Source organism: Ictalurus punctatus, chromosome 6, assembly GCF_001660625.3.
Source record: "Ictalurus punctatus breed USDA103 chromosome 6, Coco_2.0, whole genome shotgun sequence".
Classification (NCBI taxonomy): Eukaryota; Metazoa; Chordata; class Actinopteri; order Siluriformes; family Ictaluridae; genus Ictalurus; species Ictalurus punctatus.
Genome location: NC_030421.2, coordinates 21103887 through 21126675, shown reverse-complemented (window position 1 = coordinate 21126675; position 22789 = coordinate 21103887). Strand labels below are relative to the sequence as shown.

The 22789-nt window shown below is 39.4% G+C and overlaps 1 protein-coding gene across 2 annotated transcripts in view; it reads right to left on the bottom strand.

The window, feature by feature from the left end:
* The window catches only part of kdm6a (lysine (K)-specific demethylase 6A), a 47501-nt gene that overhangs the window by 10751 nt on the left and 13961 nt on the right, over positions 1 to 22789 (bottom strand). Inside the window, exons 6-19 of one of the 2 annotated variants that reach the window (XM_017470107.2) lie at positions 16018 to 16138; positions 13431 to 13485; positions 12919 to 12953; positions 10301 to 10394; positions 9266 to 9392; positions 8777 to 8875; positions 8142 to 8361; positions 7654 to 7788; positions 6088 to 6222; positions 5919 to 5996; positions 5695 to 5799; positions 5151 to 5561; positions 4268 to 4986; positions 2635 to 2764 (exon numbers count right to left, since the gene is read on the bottom strand). In XM_017470107.2, coding sequence (XP_017325596.1) covers positions 2635 to 2764; positions 4268 to 4986; positions 5151 to 5561; positions 5695 to 5799; positions 5919 to 5996; positions 6088 to 6222; positions 7654 to 7788; positions 8142 to 8361; positions 8777 to 8875; positions 9266 to 9392; positions 10301 to 10394; positions 12919 to 12953; positions 13431 to 13485; positions 16018 to 16138 — 2464 coding nt within the window. The remainder of the gene's footprint in view (positions 1 to 2634; positions 2765 to 4267; positions 4987 to 5150; positions 5562 to 5694; positions 5800 to 5918; positions 5997 to 6087; positions 6223 to 7653; positions 7789 to 8141; positions 8362 to 8776; positions 8876 to 9265; positions 9393 to 10300; positions 10395 to 12918; positions 12954 to 13430; positions 13486 to 16017; positions 16139 to 22789) is intronic. The other variant, XM_017470108.2, reaches the window with a different exon arrangement.

Below are 22789 nucleotides of genomic sequence, written 5' to 3'. Positions count from 1 at the left end.
ATGCAATTTGCTCTGTTGTGTTTGTATAGAATACATTGAACTTCACCATTTAACCAAACTTCAGATGTTGTTATATGGTCTTGCTGATGTTTTCATTAGGTATAAGAAATTCATTGTTCAATTTTTACGATACAAAATACGGACAAGATGATTTTTGCTTCTCTGAAGTGTATCGCCATATTTCTATTTAATATTCATTATGAGCTATACCTCTTCTTATATACTAGGCAGCAACACCAGAGGTAGTTGCATACTGAGGACAAAGTATGCGAGTGGAAACTTGACTGCCTCAAAGCATGCTTGCTTAAATCCAAAAAGATAAGCTAATCAGAAGGAAATGTTATAGCACATGTGTCGAACACAAGGCCTGCAGGGCAAATCCGGCCTACAGTCTTGTTTCTTTTGGCCCTCGTGAACTTATAATAATAAAAATTATATAGAAACAGCCTGTTATGCACTACTGCTCAACATTTATACACTATCCAGAATTCACAGCAAACCTGTAGAGTAGCCACCTGAAGGGCAGTTACCGCAAACTGACGTATATACCTACATCCCAGTTTCACAAAAATACTCTGCTCTCATGGATCTCTCTCATCCAAAAACCAAACTCAAGCATCTTCAGTTTGCCCATTGGAACTTCAAATGGGACCGGGTTCTATGATCAGACGAAACCAAAATAGAGCTGTTTGGCAATAAACACCACAGTTAAATATGGTGGTGGTGGCTCTAATGTTTTGGGGCTGTTTTTCTGCCAGAGGACCTGAATATTTTGTTAGGATAGATGACATAGTGGACTATCAATCAAATGAAAACCTGACTGCCTCTTCCAGAAAGCTTATAATGGACAGTGGTTGATCTTCCAGCAGGACAATGACCCAAAACACACATCAAAATCAACACAAATGGTTTACAGACCACAAAATCAAGGTCCTGCCATGGCCATCCCAATCCCCTGACTTGATACCCATAGAAAACCTGTGGGGTGAACTGAAGAGGTAGTAGCTCAGTAGTTAAGACGTTGGGCTACTGATCGGAAGGTCGTACTACCAAGCTGCCACTATTGGGGCCCTTGGGCAAGGCCCTTAACCCTCAACTGCACGTATGTATAAATGAGAAATGTAAGTCGCTCTGGATAAGGGCGTCTGCCAAATGCCATAAAAGTAATATGTAAGAGGAGGGTCCACCAGCATGGACCTCAAAATTTGAAGGATCAGGAGAGATTGTGTATGAATTAATGGTCTCCGAACCCTTGCCATGTATTCTCCAACCTCCTCAGGCATTATAGGAGAAGACTCAGAGCTGTTATCTTGGCAAAGGGAGGTAGCACCATGTATTGACTAAAAGGGTGCCAATAATTGTTGCACACTTATATTTAACAACTTTTTTTTTTTTTTTTTTTTTTTTAAATAAACCTGTGTTTTGTTTGCAATTGTTTGATATCCATAAGAGCAGAGTATTTTTGTGAATCCCTTAAACAAAAGATCAAAAGGTTAAACAATAAAGACAATTTTTCACAGCTTTCTTCGCTCATATTTACCAAGGGTGCCAATATTAGTGGAGGGCACTGCACATTTATGAAATTATTACAATAACGTAAATAATAAGAGAAAATTGCACATATAATATTATAAATTCTGATCTAATTTTCTTACAACACAACATATTGACATTGCGGTGGCTCAATTTACTATTACAAAATAACTGTATTAAAATGTCATTTTTTGTGACAATATCATCTCTTGAAGCCTGTATCAGGATGTTTTTCAACTGGATGCAGTTACTTAGATATAGTGAAACAAAAACTTGTGTTAAATTAATAAAACTGTTAAATTACATTCAATTAAAAAGTTCTAATATTTAATTATTGTACTTTGTTGAATTTATATTCACCAACTATCTAAATGTCCGCTAAACTTAAATGATACCTTACACAAATCAGGTTTATTGTCAGAATTTACAGCCTTTCAGCTGTTTGCAATAAACAAATCAAACAAAAGCAGTTGAAATAGTTCAACACAATGAATGCTTCAAGTGGTTTCCCCAAATTCAACTGAAAATGCAACTTATAATGACTTCTCCATTCTCAAAATTATTCAACCCCCTGAATAAAATCCCTCACAACAGCACAAATATGTAAAACAAGTGTTGTCTCAAGCACACCTGATGCAACTAATCAAAGGCTTCATTGGTTGTACCAGTTGTGCTTGAGCTGGAACACATGAAATACCTGAACTGGCTACGGGAAGAAATACATGAAATACCTGGACGGGGCAAAAAAAAAAAGGAAGCCATCAACAGCTGCAACCAGATTTCTGAGAAGACAAAACTATTTGAACTATTTCAATTGCTTTCGTTTGATTTGTTCATTGCAAACTGCTGAAAGTCTGTAAATTCTGACAAACCTCATTTGCAATGGGGGAGTAATTTTCATTGCAACTGTATGTGCTGGCATTTTGTTTGATTGATTGCTTGATTGTGTCTTCTAAAACCTTAAGACACGTCTTCTTAAACCATAATTTCTCACAGGACCAAATTGTCCTGGCTTATGTCAAAGACGTGAGCCAAGACAAAAATTGCATAAATCATTACCAACATGTCAACAACGAAGCAAAAAGAACATGATATACTCACATAAATACTAGGGGTAGGGGGGTTGAGTTTGTCCTTTGGTAGTGGAGGGAAGGGTGAAGGAGGAACCCTTGGAGGGGGACATCTGTCCAATAAAATGCTACTCGTGGATACACCATTTTTCCCAAGGTGCCTGAAGAAGGTGAGAAAAACACCTTTCCAATTTAAACACTTCTAATTCACTACTTACACAAAATAGCAGTAAATTATCAGGTCTTACAAAAGAATTACATCTTTATATTCAAAAAATAAGTACACCCCATAGAAACTGCTGGCTTTATTGACATATTTGGGCAAGCAAACATTTGATTTTCTTTCAAACTGTGCTATTAATAAAGTTGATCTACTTGAACAAAAGAATGAAAATTAGGAAACCATAACATTTCCACCTCCTGCTTCACAGTTGGTGTGAGGTGCTTCTCTTGAAAAGCTGTCTTTGGTCAGCGCCAAACATGTCTGCTGTAACTGTGGCCAAAGAACTCGATCTTTGATTCGTCTGTCCAGAGCACATTATTCCAAAAGGCCTGGTCTTTGCCTAAATGCTCATTGGAAAACTGTAGTCTTACACAAATTTTTTTATTTTTTAAAAAAAAAAAAAAGACAGCCAAGGCTTTTTCCTGGCATGCCTCCCATGCAGGTCAAATTTGTGCAATCTCTTTCTGATTGAAGAAGCATGCACTCCGACACCAACAGTTGTAAGATTTGAACTTCCTGAAGACTTCTTTTTGCATCAGACGGTTAGTTCTTGGGCTGAATTTGCTGTCATTTGAAATCTGCGCAATTGTTGAGGATTTTCCTTACAGTGGAATGGTGTATTTCAAATAATTTGGAAATCCCTTGCCAGACTCATGAGCATCCACAGCCTTTTATTTATTTATTTATTTATTTTAAAAGGTCTTATAGAACTCTTCCTATGCAGGTTTCTCCAATTTTTTTGATTTGAAGGCGTACTTACTTTTTCCATGTGACTGACATTTTTTGTTAAGTTAAATTGTGTAAATTACTACAAAATGTTAATTTTGTGTGTCATTTGACGGAGTGTATCGACTTTATTAATAGGCACTGTTTCAAAGAGGATCAAATGTTTGCTTGTCCAAATGTGTATTTAGAAAAAATAAAAGATCCTCCATGGGGTGTACATATTTTTTCAGATGCGTTTCACGTGTCACACACTCGCACACACTCGCACACACTCGCACACACTCGCACACACTCGCACACACTCGCACACACTCGCACACACTCGCACACACTTCACCTTTAGCACTTTAACAATATTGTAGTCAGTGATGTGCTATTTAATTAAGCCTAGTTATGATTTCTGTAGTATTGGTTGATAATGATAAATATTTTTTTATAATTCACTATATTTATAAAATAATCCATATTAATTTATCGATTATCTAAATATCCTTAGTTGAATCCCTAAATTATATAATGTGTTTGAGTCTCTTGCAGTTGAATGCCTTCTTCACTTCATATACCCTCTATGGACAAACATGTCCTGCTACTGTGAAACTTACAATAAGTAGTAACATAAGCTCCTCCGACCGGGCAATTTTATACTCTGCCTGGTCCAAGGAGCAACAAGCTTGAACATTTTCACAGTCATTTCATGACTGTTGTTGGTGCCCACCTGCAGGCTTTAAGCACCTCCCTGGAGCTTGGGTAGATGGAGACGGATGCCCACGGAACAAGCGAAGGTGTTGGAGCTTTAGAGCAGACTAAAGGAGAATCAACCTTCATTGGGCTTTGTGAGTCCTCCAAGCCTTTCCCATTGAGCCTGGGACTGTTAAGGCTGCCAGCACTGTTGTGCTCCGTGGATTTGGGCGAAGGTGTGGCTGTAGACATGGCCGAGCAGGGTGATGAAGCCACAGAATTCTCCTGCGTCTTAGAGCTCATTTGTAGGTGAATGCTGTTAACTGTTGTGCCAAGAGCAACTACCCCACTGTCTTTACTAACATCATTACTATTGGCTTTTCCCATAAGCAAGGCTGAGAGCGGAAGATTGTCTGGACTGAGTTGAGCTGGTGAGCAGAGTTCGGGCACAGCAGCACCTGCCAGGCCCTGATGGACGTGATTAGGCCGTCCTGCAGTGGCAGTGCTGTTGGGCATTCCCGCCAAATGCCCATTTGAGGAAGGCATGCTCTCTTTGGTCGGAGCAGGGCCTTGCTGTCCACCTGAGGTAGAGGAGTGAGGGACCGGGGGAGAGGGAAGGGGATTGAGAGCCTCCTGTGCAGAATATCCACACTCATTTGGAACGCTAGTGCAGGAAGGTGGAGACGTCCCTGTGGAAGAAAGTGGCCGCTCACCATTGGGACCTGCTAAATGCGAACCCGGACTTTTGTTAAGCCCCTGTCAAAAGCACAAGAAAAAGAAAAAGTAGTTATAAATAAAAGAACCATCCCAGTAGCTTTGTGTGATAACTGACAAGGTAATATTCCTGCCATTAGGAGAAAAAAAAAAAAATACAAACTTTGCCAGACCACTTACAGAATAATGTGAGTGGGTTCTTTTACCTGAGTGGAACTGACATGTTGGCTTTTCCACAACTGATCATTCATTGTGCTGCTGCTGCTGGTAGGGGTTGCACAGTTACGAGGTAGTGCGTTTTGCTGCAGGTAAGGCACATTTCCATTGCTCCCTGGCCCTGGTAAGTGATTATTGCCCACAGAGTTTTTCTCCGTGTTAGCCAGGGCTCCAGCAGTACTGCAGGGGGAGGGGCTCGCAGGAATAGGTCCATTGGCCATTGGCTGAAGGGTGCAGGGTGTCCGAAATGAGGGCTGAGTGGTGTTTGGGACGTTGGAGAGCGCAACTGGTGTATGGCGCGGTGATGGGAGCGATTTTGAATCAGGCAGTGATGGGTCACTTTTTGGACAAGGGCCATTGGATAAGGTGGGCCGTATTTCACCAGCAGCATTCAATCTCATCTGTTCAAAGAAGATGAAAAAGTCTTTAAATGTTTACAATACTATAGTCCAGAAATGAATAAAGATTAAACAAAAACAGGATATGCAGAATTAGACAATGCAGACATTTATTTGTTTGTAACAGCATACACACCTGCTGATGCTGCTGCATAAGAATGAATTGTTTTTCCAAATGGTCTAACATTTGAAGCTGCATTGGCTTCAGGTTTGCCCTGTTAGCCCGCAACTGTTCCAGGAGCTGAGAGTACAAAGGAAGGAGCTTGTCAAATTCTGCTAATGTGTACATTATACAGTTCCGGGGGGGGGGGGGGGGACGGGACGGGACACAATATAACAGCAAAAGTTCATTCTACCAACCTGAATCTTCTGGGGAGTTAGGTACCAGTTTGGAACTTGCTGTTGGACTGGATTGTTGGTGCAGATGTCACCTGAACTCTGTGCATTTGTTGAATGAGGGAAAACATGCTGTTAAGGCTATATATAAAGTTTTGAACAATGCTAAACTACATATGATGTTCTTCTGTACCTTGGATGGACTAGTAGTCCTCTTCCGCTTGCTAGGACTCGACTGGTCAACTGACTTAGAGAGCATGTGTGGAGGCAGTGTCTGTGCTGGGAGCTGGGACTGACCTTCACCACGCTGATGAGATTTTCCTGCTTGCTATGGGTAAAAAGTACAAGACAGCAGCTTGGAGGCGTTCATACAGCAAAGGAGTTTACTGGAATGTGTCTACATAGTCTCTCTAAACCATTTACAAAAGGACTAGCTTAATTTTGGAAGCCACTGGGGGTTAAAACAAAAAGCAAGATTTTAATCCCAAGGTTTCCTTTTCATAAATTTTCCAAGCCTTGCATCAATTTTTTTTTTCTAGGTAGGAATAATGGAACAGTGACATGACCAATGAAATCCAAGCATATTAACACAATTTTCCAGGAAACATTGATACCGAACACTTCAATGTCAAACAGCTGCTCAAGGAAAAAAGTTAATAAGAACAGGGAGTTTGTTTACACCAGTCTCCTAATAATTGTCCCTCGACATTCACAAATTCTGCATTCACCACAGACCTCCAACTGATCTAGTGCATTGGTCATTATTTTCTGTTCATGTGGATCCCATGAACAGTAATGATGAATGATATGAGTGATTGAGTGAGCTGTTGTGCTGATGAAGTCAACAGTCAAATAAAATTAAATTGTTAAATCATCAAAGATTGAACCATGGATTACAAATTAGTGTAAAGAATAAAACATGGCGTGAAGCAGCATGTCCCGAATTGTTTGCAATCTGCAGCCATTTTTAATAAAAAAATTAATAAAATAAAATAAAAAAAGAAAGACTCGAACGTAATCCAATTGAACCGTTTATAGTCTCGTTTAATGCCATGGAACATATCTTAGTTCACGTTATCATTTATGTTTATCAGCTATAGACGTTCATTCCTTGTCACTTTCTTGAGAAACCAATAACCACAAAACCTTCTGTCCACAACTCTCTCCCATGGAGGAAAACTTCCTGACCTTTATAAACTGCTAACACTGGAGACTTCTTCCACGTGTTAAAGAAACACCTCCTTACAGAGAACTTCACAAATATCAATGATCTTTTTTTCCCCTTTGCTAAATAACAAATGATATAATCTGTTTATTATTAGTTTAGATTATGTGGAACATTCAAGATACAAGTCCCACAGAACGAGCAGATACTACCGAAATGAATACGTATTTACAAGGAGTTCATTAATATAAACCTGTGAATTGACTTGCTGCTAGCACTTCTGTCTGAGCTGTGTTATAAATAATTATTACACAATGTTCGCCCAATACGATTTGAAAATATCATAGTACTCATAAAAACTTTTCAAGTGAAATTGTAATGTTTATGTGCAAACACTGAAGGTGTTCAAAATGTGATATAAGTATTAGTATATATTAAAACATTATCAAAAGGATATATCTAAAGCTCTTAGAGAAATGCATATTTGTTTAGCATTAATATCGTACTAAATACATGAACCTTCTAGAATCCTCAGAAAAGGGTGTGGGAAGTGGGGTGGATGTCTACAGGCCCGTCTAGCTGAGCTGTTCTCACCTGCTGTGCTGTGTTCAGGGCTCCCTGTCTGGAGGTAAGCTCTGCTGGAATTGGTAGGCTCCATGCCTCCTCAATACTAGGGAGCATTTTACTTTTACTCTGTAGACTACTTTGTTGTAGATTACACAACTGAGCCTAGAAAAGATGTGTAAAAATCACAGTTGGATTTATAAGTGGTTGATTATTTTTAAAAAGAGAGAGAGAGGAAAAAAAGCGCTCCATACATGAATCTACATATTTTAAAATCAAACATTCCAGGTCATGTAATGGAAGTATGTTGGAAAGTAAAGATGGTAATGGCAAAGGCTTGGAAACAGCTCGGGTATTTAAAAAAAAAAAAAAAAAAAAAAAAAAAAAAAAAAAAAGTATGCACACATACACAATGCACGGTTTAGAACAGAAAACACTAAACATGATCTGTATGTCAAATAGGACCCATAAAATGTTTAACATTAAACATCAGTATAGTCTAACACATTGATTAGTACCTGTAAGCATTTTATACGGGCAGTGAGGGCAGTAACGTTAGAGCAGGACTTGCTGCAGGTGGCGTTAAGGTAGCATTTGATGGCATCTTGAGGCTGGTTGCAAGACTCATAGAGGGTTCCCAGGTCCATCCAGGCAGCTGCATGGCTGTGATCCAGCTGTACTGCGCATATGTAGGCCTGAAGTGCATCCATCGGCTGGTTCTGCTGCTGATACAACACACTGGGGACAAGACCAACAGTAAGAAGGGAAGACAATCATAAGGGAGAACAAGAGATCAGGCATGAAAACGGAGGTGGGAAGGTACTAAGAAAACTGGAATCCCAATGAAGGGCATAGGTATTGCAGTCAACAGGAGCTTACATAGTAAATATCTCAAGATGTTCTAAAAATGCAAGCTTATAAATAACCAGTTGATTGAGAGAGAGAGAGAGATTTTTTTTTGATGCCAAATTGTATACAAGCAAAAAACACACACACACACACAAATATATATGCCTTACAGCAGCATTAAAAAACTATATCATGGGTTGTTACTTTCCTGTTGAAATTCACGGTCAAATCCGACTTCCAGACAGCTCAATTACACAAAAAAGTAATATTGCATTTCCACATATCATGCCTTCACAGTGCTTACCCTATTGAGCACCAAGTATCAGCACTAGCCTCTGACTTATCAATGGATTGCCTGTATGAAATAAATGCATCCTGGACCTTTCCAATACTGGAGTAGCACCTGTGAGAAGGGAAAAGAAATTCAGCATGATCACCCAACTGAGGTTTGCGCTCACAGTTACTGTGAAGGTACTGAACATAAATACAACAGTTCTATGTTGTTATATTTTCAAGAATGATTCAATCCTGTGAGTTATCGTATTACAACTAGCATTACCCAACTATATTACGTCAGCTACAAGATACACAGCACACTATGGATCTGACAGTCTATAAAGTCAATAAAATATCTGTGTGAATCTGTATAATAAGTATATTGATATCAGTGAATAACAAATACAATAATAATTGCCAAACCAAGGTGTGTGTGTGTGTGTGTGTGTGTGTGTGTGTGTGTGTGTGTGTGTGTGTGTGTGTGTGTGTGTGTGTGAGAAGAGGAGGGGTTTAGTACCTGCCCAGGAAGTACCAAGATTGTCCAGAGTCAGGATCTGTTTCCAGAGACTTCTGCAGACACTGAATAGCATAGCTGTCTTTGTTAGCTTTATCTCCTAGCTGTTCTACTGTGTGATGCATCCAGCCTGTCGGAGCATTGGAAATCATCAATCAAACCAGTTATCACACTCTACAATAACATGACCTACAAGAACCCAACAATGCCTGTGCTGTATCCATGAACCCATGAGAAAGCCCACTTAAGAAAACTTCTGGTCACACACACACAGAGACACAACACCAAACAAACAAAAAGTTGTTTGTCCTCTTGTTCATCTGTCCATAGGGAGGTAACAGAAAAGTTACTAAAGGGAAAGAGGAGGTTCTTTCACTACCGCAAGCAGCTACAACAGATACCACCACAGCCAGAAGCTGTTAAGGACGGTTAGACAAAGCCTCTTCCAGCCTCTGATCCCAGCCGAGTTTTGAACATCTGTGCCAAGCGCCTATGCCCGTCACCACAGCAACCGCACGAGTACCGACAATTGCAGGTCAGTGTGGAAATGGCTTTATGACAGTGTCTCTCAGCCCCCCCTTGACATCCTTCTAGGGTAAATTCTACACTGGCAGGAGATTTAAAAGGACCTTGAGGGGGGTGGGTGAAAAGACCCACCAGGTGGGTTGGATGTTTTGTGTGGTCAGTTGTGCAACTAAACTAAGGTGAAGTACTATACTGGTGTGCTATTGCATCAGACAAAATAGAATTCCATCTGCAATTGGAGCTCATAAATCTCACTAGGGGTGAGTCTTTTATGTATAAGAGAGTGAACGCTCTTTCTGATAAAGATTATAGTTCATTCTGGTGTAATTAAGAGCCATTAGGTTAGATATTGAATTCTGGCATTACAGATTTAAGCCAGAAATCAAACCACAGTTTTCAGTCCCTCAAAGGTGAAAACACATTCAATATTGATTAAACAAAGTATACTACAATTACACTTACAGGCTGCACAGCACACTACAGAAAAGCAAAATTGACAAGCACAAAACTTACCCAGTTGTTGAAGAGTGGTTGCCTTCACCTGTACTGGGAGATTCTCGGTCAGTAACAGACTTTCATATGCTTCTTTTGCTGCACGGTACTTCTTCTGCAGAGAGAGTGAGGACAGGACGTTTAGCAGACAGAAGGGTCAGCGCTTTTATGGCCCATAAGGGTGGACACAAAAGGGCTCCACAGACTGACGACAATGAGAGTGCTGGCTAGGAGGAAAGGACTTAACAAGTCAGGCCAGACAGAGTGATGGCATGCACGACATGACTGACAGACACTGGGGGAGGGTCAGTCTAGGAACGGACAGGGCAGACTAGACTCAACAAGTCACTGGGTCAGGAGCACATTAATGCATGCACACACAGGAAATATGCAAAGACCACTCAGAATGTTTGTTTTTCTTGGTGACCTTGAGACTGAGCCAAAGACTCCACAAAGCCAGACTAAGTGCTTAAGACCCAGCCCACACGCACATTTAAAAAAAGAAAAAAAAAAGAAAAAAAAAGAAAAAAAAATTTGAAGTAGCAAATCACACCTCGCAGAGTTATATGGACAACCCCCTCCCTGTGTGAGGTTGTCTGTGTACAAGGTACTAAATGTATTTAAAAATAAACAGAGGAACTCAGGACCAAATAGGCACTAGTATAGAAGTATATGAAAAACACTTATCGCAGACCTGCTAGGAACAGCAATTTCGATTTACCACAACTGAAAGTTAAGAACTAGAAATCCCTCATCAAATCACAAGGTTCTCTCTACCTATATCTAAAGAGGTTGGAGATTTAGTGCCCTCTCTACTAAAAATATCTTTATTCCAAACAGTTTGTGCACTCTGATTAAACTGATGGGATGAGAACAGCAAATCAATCCAAAGCACAAAGTGCACAGAGTAGATAGCTAGAGACAGAAAGTAGCACTGGAAGCTGTTTAAGATTTAGGGATGTCCCCATCCGACCTCAAAGATCGGTATCGGGGCCGATTAAGGCGTTTTTTTAAACTGCTAGGTATCGGCTTCATTGAGCACCAATCTAAACCAGATCATTTGTTTTAGACAGCTGTCACAGAGCACAATTTGTGGCCAGACTATGCAGTTAAGATGTCTGCAGTGTGGAAATATTTGAAATTGGAAAACAAAAGCAGTCCAACAGTCACTTATAATGTTTGCACTGCAAGCATTTTGCAAGGCGGTAGCAACAGAGCACTACCAACACTATCAATTTTATACATCCCCAAAAAACTAAAGCACTGAACAGAATAGTGAGTTCACGCAGGTAACTCAGGCAAAGGCTACACTGAACAACGCACTGAATAGTTTTGAAAGGAGAGAAATTTTGTCTCCTTAATTGATAAGAGCCATATAAAAGTTATTATATTTTGTAAAATATACAGCTTGGATTCATTTTTATGCATTTTAGAGCTATTCAATTCTCAAGCATATACCTTTGATGGGTGGGAGGACAGACTGCAGGACAGATAAGTCCTGCAAATGACGCCACTTAAAATATCTTCCAAGATCAAATTTCTCTTATGTCATGTCTTTGGTTCAGTGTTGGTTGAAGTGTCACTGAAAGAAGCTTGACTTTCTCTCTTGCCAAAAGTGGCTATGTATAACGTACAAGTCCAAAAAACTCAAATAAAACACAGCTAAATTTGAATCACCAATGTAGGTTTTGAAGTAGTGCACCAGGTCTACTGAGCCAAATAGCTAATACTCTTATTTGCAATAAAAACCAACACTCGTCACTTTAAGGACTGATGTCAGAAATAAGAGAAGTCGAGCTGCAACAACTAACTGATAAAATCGATAATAACTGTTTATGAAAATCATGGTCTACGAATCTGATTATCGATTAGTTTGTCTCTTCATGGCACGGGATACATTTACGCACTACATTACTTCTGTTCTGGAAACACGCCTCAGATCGAGTGTGTGTATATGTAGATTGCGTTAATGTAAAATTTTAGCCTGAAGTAGGGATGCAACTAACGATTTTCATAATCGATTACTTAAATTAATTGAGGGGCATAAACTTCCAGTACCATTTTTTCTTTACTGAAAATAAAACTCACAAGAATAATAATAATGATTTAAAAAATTAAATAAATAAATAAATAAATAAATAGTATGGCAGAGTACACATGCATAGTGTAAGTATATAGTACGTTATTTGGGACAATTTTAATATTTACTCCGTGATGTGTTTTTCCGGAACAGAAGAAACGTAGTGAGTAAACGTACCCCATGCCGCATGCAGACCAACTAATCGATAAAGAGATTCATTGGCAACGATTTCCATAATCGATTATTAGCAATTAGCTGTTGCAGCTCTGGTCTGAAGTTTATATTTGTAACACTCAATTTGTGGATTTTATTTTAAATAAATGGCGGTATTGAAAGTTTGTTTTTCTCAATCCAATTAAATCAGAAAAAAAATAATCAGCCGATTAATCGATTATGAAATATTAGTTAGTTTCAGCCCTAAAGAGAAGACTTCAATAAAACGGGCTGCTGAAATGAATGCCACTTAAGTTAGCTCTAACAAATACATGAACCAAATCATAGATTTAAAAATAAACAGAAAATAAAATAAAACGGTGCAAAATACAAAAACAGCACTCACCTGAATTTCATATAAATGAGCAATGTGGAAGTGAACTGCATAAAAGGGAAAAGAGAAAAAAAAAAACACAATCACTAAAGAAATATAGCAAAAACAGCAGAGAAGAAACTGTCATTAGCAAGAGTGCTATTTATCCACCCCAAAAGATAAAGAAAGAGTGACTGGTACACTGGATGCATATGGAGGCAGAGGGAGAAGGTTAAGGTGCTCTACGTGCACTCGTAGTCCCTCATTACTGCCGGTGTGGAGAGTTGCACAAGGCTGAATCCTTTAAGGCAGTTTCCTTGGCAACTGGAGTCTTAGGGAGTGTGGAAATGGCAATGAGGAGGAAAAATAAATTACAGAAATATCCATTTGTATCCAACCTGCCCAAGCTGCCTAGTCTCTTTTCAGTTCTCCTCAAGAGGAACGGATGAAGGGACCACTGTAATTCTGTCGATTTACACGTCCAGATACTCAATACAACTGGTTTATATGCATAAAGAATTGCTTTGTTGCTTAATGGCACTTACTTTCAGCTTTAGACAAAGTGCAGGGTGTGGAGTCAATCAAAGCCAGCTGGAAATGCTGCAAGGAGAGAGAGAAGAAGTGTGACTAAAGCTCATGTTAATTCACATACAGGGGCTTGTTTTACAGAGAGGATTTTTAGAGAAGATAAACTCTTGCACTACTCAGAAGGTCTTAAATAGAGCATCACGTTCAGACAACGGTGAACTCTGGTGTCTTAGTTTCAACCTCAAGCTGATTACAAGTGTATAATATTTAGTGAAGATGATAAATACACAATCATTATACACAATTTGTAAGGAAACTAACAAACCAATAGCAAATAGGGGACTACACTAGACTTCGTAACACCTATTTACATATGCGTTCTCAAAAATACATAAACCTACTATGGGATGAGCAAAGGCATCAGATGATACCATCAATTAAACACACAAATGTTTATGTGTGCTCAAACAACTGTTGGCTGCAACAGTTGTCTTGAATCCACTTCAATTGCTAAAATTGTATAAAGGCCACTGAACCCAAAATATGAAACTGCACCAGAAATTGGACAAGAATAAAATATCATTTACAAAGTAAGTGAAGTAAAGAAATATGTAAGGAAAATAATGGCCCACAATTTGTTCCATTAAACAATTAAGCTTAATTAAATAACAGGCTACCTGTCTGCAAGCATAGCAACTGAAGAAACACAGCCATGAATTACAATATGTTGCAGTACACAGAAATAGGAGAGACATAACATCTGTCTACTGAGGCTTACCAATAATAGCTTTCATAAGCCATACTGACACGATAAAAAAAATAATAAATCAGGTTCCTATTTAATAATAAACATAAATAAAATGACAGAACTATGAAAATAAGGTAGTGAAACAACATTTAGGAGATAAAAAAAAAAAATTAAAAAGAAAGAGGGAGAAAACCACTTACCATTTGCCTCCGTCCTGTCAATTCCGATCAACCATTACAGTTAAGACACACATTCCACATAATGGCAATGAAAAGACAACAAAAATGTCCCTCCACAGAATACCTACCCATCCCATACACACACCAGGAGCACATCAAGCCATTAGCGCTATGCAGTTTGCTTTTTGATATCCCTCAACCAGCTGACCATCCTGTGTGAGCTCTATGGCACTCAGCGGGCAAGAAGATAATGCAGCAGGACTGCCAGCTTCTGTCTCCCTCCAACACTGATTACTATTCAAGAGAGCAGCAGCTGAGAGATGACATGCTGCTCCCTTTCTCACTCACAGACACACACCTCCAGGCTTTTTAAAATCACACACACTTCATATGCTTGCAGTAAGCTCTCCCGGTACTCTTTTCTGAAAGCTTGGGGGGGGCTAGGTAGTATAGCAGCAGAACTGGTGCACCAGTCAATCCCTTTGGGGTGGGGGGGAGCAGCAGTATGTGTTTCTAATTGTGGAACATCTCTCAACGTCTCTCTCGGTTCATGTTATGCATTGAAACATGTATTGCTCTCAGGTTGTAAAGCTGTAAGCTTCTTTAATTCAATAAATCAAAAGTAACAATTCTGCAATATTAAATGATGCAATATCTATTTCATTACTGGAGACTGATGCAAAGACAATCAAATGTTTTGAAAATCCATCCAGGAAAATATTTCACACCAATAAAAATACTGAAATGCTGCCCAATGTGTATTATTGAACACATCCTTTTTTAGCCACAAAAAATAAAATAAAATAAAAAATAAAAATAAATAAAAAAACCAGGGCTCGGATGGTAAGAAAGAAGCCCTGTCTGGCACATGAGCTGCATGTGTGATGTGCAGTGTTGGTTCCTTTCCTTTGTTCCCATAAGTGGGACACAGATTCGGCGTGTAATCGGAAGGCTGGCTGCTGGCCAGAGCTGCCTTCAGCACCCTCACAGATAGCAGAGGACATTCTGCACGTGCAGCACCAGCAACTTATTAATGCTCACTCGCTTTTTACTCACTCTGCCCACAGCACCCTGGAGTGTAAGGAGCAAAAAGGCTGACTGACACACATACTCACTGTGATGACTGAGGACTGCAGATATAAAAGCCCCAACTCATGCACTACACCCAAACACACAGTAATAACCTGTCACCATCTTAACCAGGGTGAGCAAACCCATTTATTAATTGTAGTGTTTTGGGGGCTTGGTGAGAATAAACAGATGCTGGGGGAAACAGGAAGGGACAAAAATCACAAAGTCGATATTGCGCATCAAATCCTAAGCACAGAGGCTCCTCTCCTCCCTTATTAGGCAACATGACCCAGATGGCAACTCAGCATGCAAACCACTGTATTAAAAGGGATTGAGAGATGCTTAAAGGACCCCAGCTCTGAACCTCAATGGACCACAGTAGAAGGGGGGAGGACAAAAAACAACCCACAACAGCACAGCTGCTTATCCAAAAATGCCCCCCCACCCCCTTTTATACACATTTCATATATATTATTTTAATACGTGAATAATACCAACATATTATATATCTAAAATTATCAAAAAATTAAACTTACTCTGCTGCAGTGGATGCATATCTGACTCGAAATTGAATTGTGCAGAATGGTCACAGGAAACTGGACAAACCTTTAGGCTCAAGTCGTAGTCTGTGTTGACTTTAAACATCAGCCCCAACCGCAGGTGGATCTCCTTGGCTCTAGAGAAGCTGGGATCAATGTAAAGCACCTCCTGAAAGGCTTTTATCGCCCTGCAGAAGTCAGAAAAGCATAAAGAGGTATCTGAGTGGAAACATACTCCCTCATAACATGTTACAAAAGCCATTTCAGGCACCACAGAGGAACAAAATGCAGTACATGCATTCAAATCAAGGCTGGAATCATTTCAATTTGAATTTTAAGACATGTACATAAAGTATTCATTTAACTTCAGAGTATGCAGACACTCTGAAGGACATCAGTAGCGGCCAAAGTAATTTGGTTACCATGGCAATGTTTGAGCAAAAATGTAAATGCATGTCAGCAGGTATTAGTGATTAAGAACGCAAACTATTACAGACACATTTTTCTACATACAATCCCTATAAAACTGCACGTGGCCAACGCGTAGCAGTAGGGTTCTGCTTGTTCCTCAGTGAATGCAAACAGGTCATTTGTGTGAATCACAGCTCAGTGAACCCACTGAACTCAAATTCCAGTTTCTCCTCCCTGCATGCTGTGCTCGATGCTGAGATGACTTATCCCAGACTGTGAAACAGGATGTTTATGAGAGAACGCAGAGCTAAAACTCCAAAAAAAATTAAAGAAAAAAAAAACCAAAAAAAAAACAAAAAACCACCACATATAATTGCCAAAAGAGGAGAATCTATTTGTTAAAAGATCAGCTGCAAGATGCAGAGCACAAAATCATGAACGATTTACTTTAACCCAAACACACATTTCTGCGAATGTACTGTATGTATATAAACAATGTAGTTTGGATAAAAAGGGACATTAACCTTTGGTCAACAATGGATAACATTTATTGGAAGTTTACTTTCAACTGAAGTAAATGGTCAAACAAACAAAATGTTGCAAAAACAAAACAAAAACAAACTATGGCGGCAAAACCTCAAGAGTTAAATGAAGACTTATTGGATGGGGAGTCACAAAACCACCTAGACAGTCCATACAGGATAATGCGTATTTTTTTTGGGGGGGGGGGGGGGGGGGGGGATCTTAGCTCTTTTTTTTTAATTTTTTTTTTTTACACACTGTTACGGCTCTAAAAATAAATAAATAAATAAATAAATAAATAAATAGATAGATAGATAGATAGATAGATAGATAAATAAATAAATAAGCTTGATTTTTGCAGAGGCTTTAAAAAAAAAAAGTGACAACTTGCAGTTTTTGGTGCCCCTTTTTTTCAGAAACCTACTTGAAATTGGCAAAATTGCAATTGCACAAAATTGTTGGTAAATGGGAGCTTTCAGCTATACCCCTGTTTGATGCACGTGAATCGAAGAGGGCTGTGGCAGGACGCGTCTTGGCCCAAATTGCAAGTTCCTCTGAATATCACAAAGTTTCCTTGATTTTGCGTTAATTTCTGCGCTCGCAAAATCCTGGAGTGACCGCCTATAGGTCACCGGTATTGTGCCAGTCAGTGTAGAACTCCCAAATTAAATAAACAAAGACAAAGTTAAAAATCGCTTCACTTTCCCCAAAAAAAAAAAAAAAAAAAAAAAAAAAAAAAAAAAAAAAAAAAAACCCCACACAACTGATTAAATATTATGAAAGTGTTACACACATACTCCATTTATTCTCCCCATTTTCAACTCAGGAGAACAGCTACATAGTTTGTTATGGAGGTGATGTTTAACAATTTGAAAGTTTGCCTCTTCTTGACAAACATTCAACTGTTCCAGACTTTTTGTAATGTCCTGATCATGCTTACTGCCATGTTCAACTGCTTATGTAGTTTAGTGACCATTTCTCTGTGTTTACTCCACCAAACAACACGGGTGACCACAGCTCAGCAACAAATACAAGCCCACAGCCATTCATTTCCCAACTGAATGCCCATGCCGCTTTCCCAGTCCCTCTGGAGGCTACTGGGTGACTTGGTAGATATGACTTGATAAACTGAATAATAAAGAAATAAAAAAATAAAACTACTTCTTCAAATTCAATAATAATAATAATAATAATAATAATAATAAACCAATAACAACAACCTGACACAGAACCAGGCATATCTCACTCATTTAACACACATCTTTGCTGTTAGAGAAGGAAGGACATTTAATGACCAGCTAAGGACATTAAAATCAGGATGACTCCATGACAACTGAGTTAATCAATCAACGGACGGCAGTATTCTCATCTTCTCCCATATGTCCTGGCTCAAATAGTACCAGGGCAAGAAGAATAAAATTCACCGCAGGTACTTAAATACAGAACAGCTCTCATGGTGGTGGAAATATCAAGAACAAAGTAATTATTTTACTTGTAGTTGATTACTTTACAACGTTATATTTAAATACCAATTTTTTTTTTGGTATTCAAAATATTGTTAAATGGGTGCCAATATGTTGGCCCACTTGAGCCGCTACCATAAAACTATAGAATTACAGACACTTTAAATCTTAGTTCTACAATATGCTAATTTGTGCTACAAGACATTGAGCACTTGTGCCATCTGCGCAAACTTACACTATGTAGTAGCTACTTTCAAGGAGTTATTCATAGGGCGATAGGGCAATCTAGCACCAACAAAGAGGCCTCAGATTTAGTTTAACATTACTCTAGCCATGTTCGCTAGGCCCACATAAGAAGCTGTGGTAGTTAGGTAACAGAATGTGAAGTTGTGTCACAAGTTACAACAAGAAAAATAAATAACATCACTTTCAGGAATCAGTCAAGTGCACTGTAGACCAAGTCAAACTCAAATTCTGCCACATCAGCTGTTTTAACATGCTTTTGTCTATTCCATCTATTATCTATCAAAACACTGAAAGAAGAATTTGACAGTTTCTATAATGGCTATAAACTATTCAACTGCTTACACTATTAGGTGATTGTTATGCGAGAGACTCCAAATGCTTAGTAGTATGTGGTTATCGCACATACTGTACAACTTACAACGTGTGTCAAATAACATTGTTTTCCGCAATAACGGCTCTATAAATGATGTTCATAAAAAGGTAAATTCACTACGATTCCATATTTAACTTTCCTGGATATCAAAGGAACGGATCTCTTAATTCATTCAAATTTTAGGGGCCACTAGCTGCTCTGGTGAGAAAAGGGTTTTACCAACAGAAGTGGGGGTTTTTGGTACCATCAGACTGAATAAAACTACTGGGCCATTATGTGTACAACTCAAATGTCCCTCACAACCAAAAGCTTTAACATTTATTAAAAAAAAATAAATAAATAATAAAAAAAAAAACCCACTAATTTTGTTTAATTCCACGTGGAGAGAAAATGCCTGTATAGATGCTGATGTAGACTGTCATTCAGAAATAGACATAATGCAAATGCCTCCACCAAAGGTTCCCTGCAATACCAACAGCAGACTTTGCTATTTCCATACCATGAAAATTCTAATCAAGCATAAATTCAAAATAATATCCTGAAACAGTTTAACAAATACACACACACACACAAACACACACAAACACACACACCAACCAGAATATTAAAACCACCAGCCTAATATTGATTAGGTCCCACTTGTGCTACCAAGACAGCTCTGACCCATCAAAGCATGGACTAGACTAGACCTCTGAAGATGTGCTGTGGTATCTGGCATAAAAACGTTATCAGCAGATCCTTTTTAAGTCCTTTAAGTTGTGAGGTGGAGCCTCCAAGAATCGGACTTGTTTGTGCAGCACATCTCACAGATGCTCGATCGGATTGAGACCTGGGGAATTTAGAGGTCAAGTCAGCATGAACTCTTCATGTTCCTGAAACCATTCCTGAACAATATGTGCAGTGTATAATACACTGTGATAATGGAATACCATGGCCATGAAGCGGTGTACTGGTCAAACAGATGGTACTTGTCAAGTTAACATCAACATGAATGCCAGGACCAAAGATTTCCCAGCAGAACATTGCCCAGAGCATCACACAACTTGCCTTCTTCCCACAGTGCATCCTTGTGCCATCTCTTCCACAGGTAAGCAATACACATTCAACCGGCTGTCCACATGATGCAAAAGAAAACGTGATTCAACAGATAAGGCCACCTTCTTCCATTGCTCCATGGTCCAGTTCTGATGTTCAAATGCCCATTGCTTTAGGCGGTGGACATGGATCAGCATGGGCACTCTGACCAGTCTGCGGCTGTGGTGCACTGCGTGTACTGATATCCTTCTATCACAGACAATAACTTTTTCAGCAGTTTGTGCTACAGTAGCTCTTCTGTTGGATCAGACCAGACAGGCTAGCCTTTGCCCCCACATGTGCAGGTTCACAGGTTGTCCTTCCTTTTACCACTTTAAGTAGGTATTAACCACTGCAAACCAGGAACACCCCAAAAGACCTGCCATTTTGGAGCTTGCCCATTTTTCCTGCTTCCAACACATCAACTTCAAAAACTGACTGTTCACTTGATACCTAATATATCCCACCCCTTGGCAGGTGATATTGTAATGAGAATGTTATTCAGTTCACCAGTTATTGGTTTTATTGCTATGGTTGATGGGGGTGTGTGTGTATTGTAATATATATATATATATACACACATTTTAAAAAAATAAATAAATAATAAATAAAAAAAAAAACGCACACCTCTCTCTCATTCACACACACTTGTGAAAAAATAAGTACACCCCATGGAAATTGATGGCTTTTTTGACAAATTTGGAAAAGCAAACATTTGATCATCTTTGAAACAGTGCCTGTTAATGAAGTTGATTTACTTGAACAAAGTCACAGGGTAAAATTTCAATTATTTATTCAACAGAAATATCAATAGATGTGATGTTCGTCTGTGGAAAGACTAAGTACACCCTTGGCCTACGAAGCTTGTATCATCCCCTTTAGCATAAATAACTTCATGAAGGCAATTTGCACAACTGTCCACCAGGCTTGCTGCAATTTTTGACCACTCTTCCATGCAATATTCTTTCAGCTGCAAGATATTTGAGGGTTTTCTTACATGCACTGCCCGTTTCAAATCCCCCACAACTTTTCAATGGGATTCAAAGCTGGCCTTTGACTAGGCCATTCCATAACCCTCCATTTCTTCTTTTTGATCCATTCCTTGATGGATTTGCTAGCGTGCTTAGAATCATTATACTGTTGAAAGATCCACTTTCAGTTCAACTTCAACTTTTGGACAGATGGCCTCACATTCTCTTCAAGAACTCTGTGATACGATGCAGAATTCATAGTTGAATCAATGAAGGCAAGCTGTCCAGTCCCTCAGGCAGCGAAGCAACCCCAAGCCATAACATTTCCACCACCTGCTTCACAGTTGGTATGAGGTTCAGGATCTCCTCCTGAAAAGCTGTCTTTTGTCAGTGCCAAACATGTCTGCTGTAACTGTGGCCAAAACAACTATATCTTTGATTCGTCTATTATTCCAAAAAGGCCCGGTCTTTGCCTATATGCTCATTGGCAAACTGTAGTCTTGCAGTCAAATTGGCAGTTGTTTTACATCTTGACATAATGACACCAAACACTAGATGTGAGGTTTAAATAACACCTGCGCTCCTTAAGCAGGTTATAATCACTGTCACCCAATCTTGCCTGATTCTCATTGTATGGATTTGAAGGTGTGATCAATGTAGGGGTGTACTTACTTTTTCCCCATGTGAATGATTTGTTTTTCTTTGTTCATTTAAATAATGAAAATTACTACAAAATGTCAATTTTGTGTCATTTGATAGTGTATCACTTTTATTAATATCCACAGTTTCAAAAGGTTCACTTGTCAAAAATAAATATCAAAAAAGTGAATTTCCATGGGGTATACTTATTTTTCCACATGACTATTTATTTATTATACACACACAGACACACAGTATCTCACAAAAATGAGTACACCCCACACATTTTTGATTATCTCTTTTCATGTGACAACACTGAAGAAATGGCACTTTGCTACAATGTAAAGTAGTGAGTGTACAGCTTGTGTAACAGTGTAAATTTGCTGTCCCCTCAAAATAACTCACACAGCCATTAATGTCTAAACCGCTGGCGACAAAAGTGAGTACACCCCTAAGTGAAAAGGTCCAAATTGGGCCCAACTAGCCATTTTCCCTCCCCCGGGGTCATGTGACTTGTTAGTGTTACAAGGTCTCAGGTGTGAATGGGGAGCAGGTGTGTTAAATTTGGTGTCATCGCTCTCACACTCCTTCATACTGGTCACTGGAAGTTCTACATGGCACCTCATGGCAAAGAACTCTGAGGATCTGAAAAAAAGAATTGTTGCTCTACATAAATATGGCCTAGACTATAAGAAGATGGGGGGGGGGGGGGGGGGGGGGGGGCAGACTGTCAGTGCTCAGACCATACGCCGCACACTGCATCAAATTGGTCTGCATGGCTCTCGTCCCAGAAAGACGCCTCTTCTAAAGATGATGCACAAGAAAGCCCGCAAACAGTTTGCTGAAGACAAGCAGACTAAGGACGTGGAATACTGGAAACATGTCCACTGGTCTGATGAGACCAAGATAAACTTATTTGGTTCAGATGGTGTCAAGCGTGTGTGGCGGCAACCAGGTGAGGAGTACAAAGACAAGTGTGTCTTGCCTACAGTCAAGCATGGTGGTGGGAGTGTCATGGTCTGGGGCTGCATGAGTGCTGCCGGCACTGGGGAGCTACAGTTCATTGAGGGAACCATGAATGCCTACATGTACTGTGACATACTGAAGCAGAGCATGATCCCCTCCCTTCGGAGACTGGGC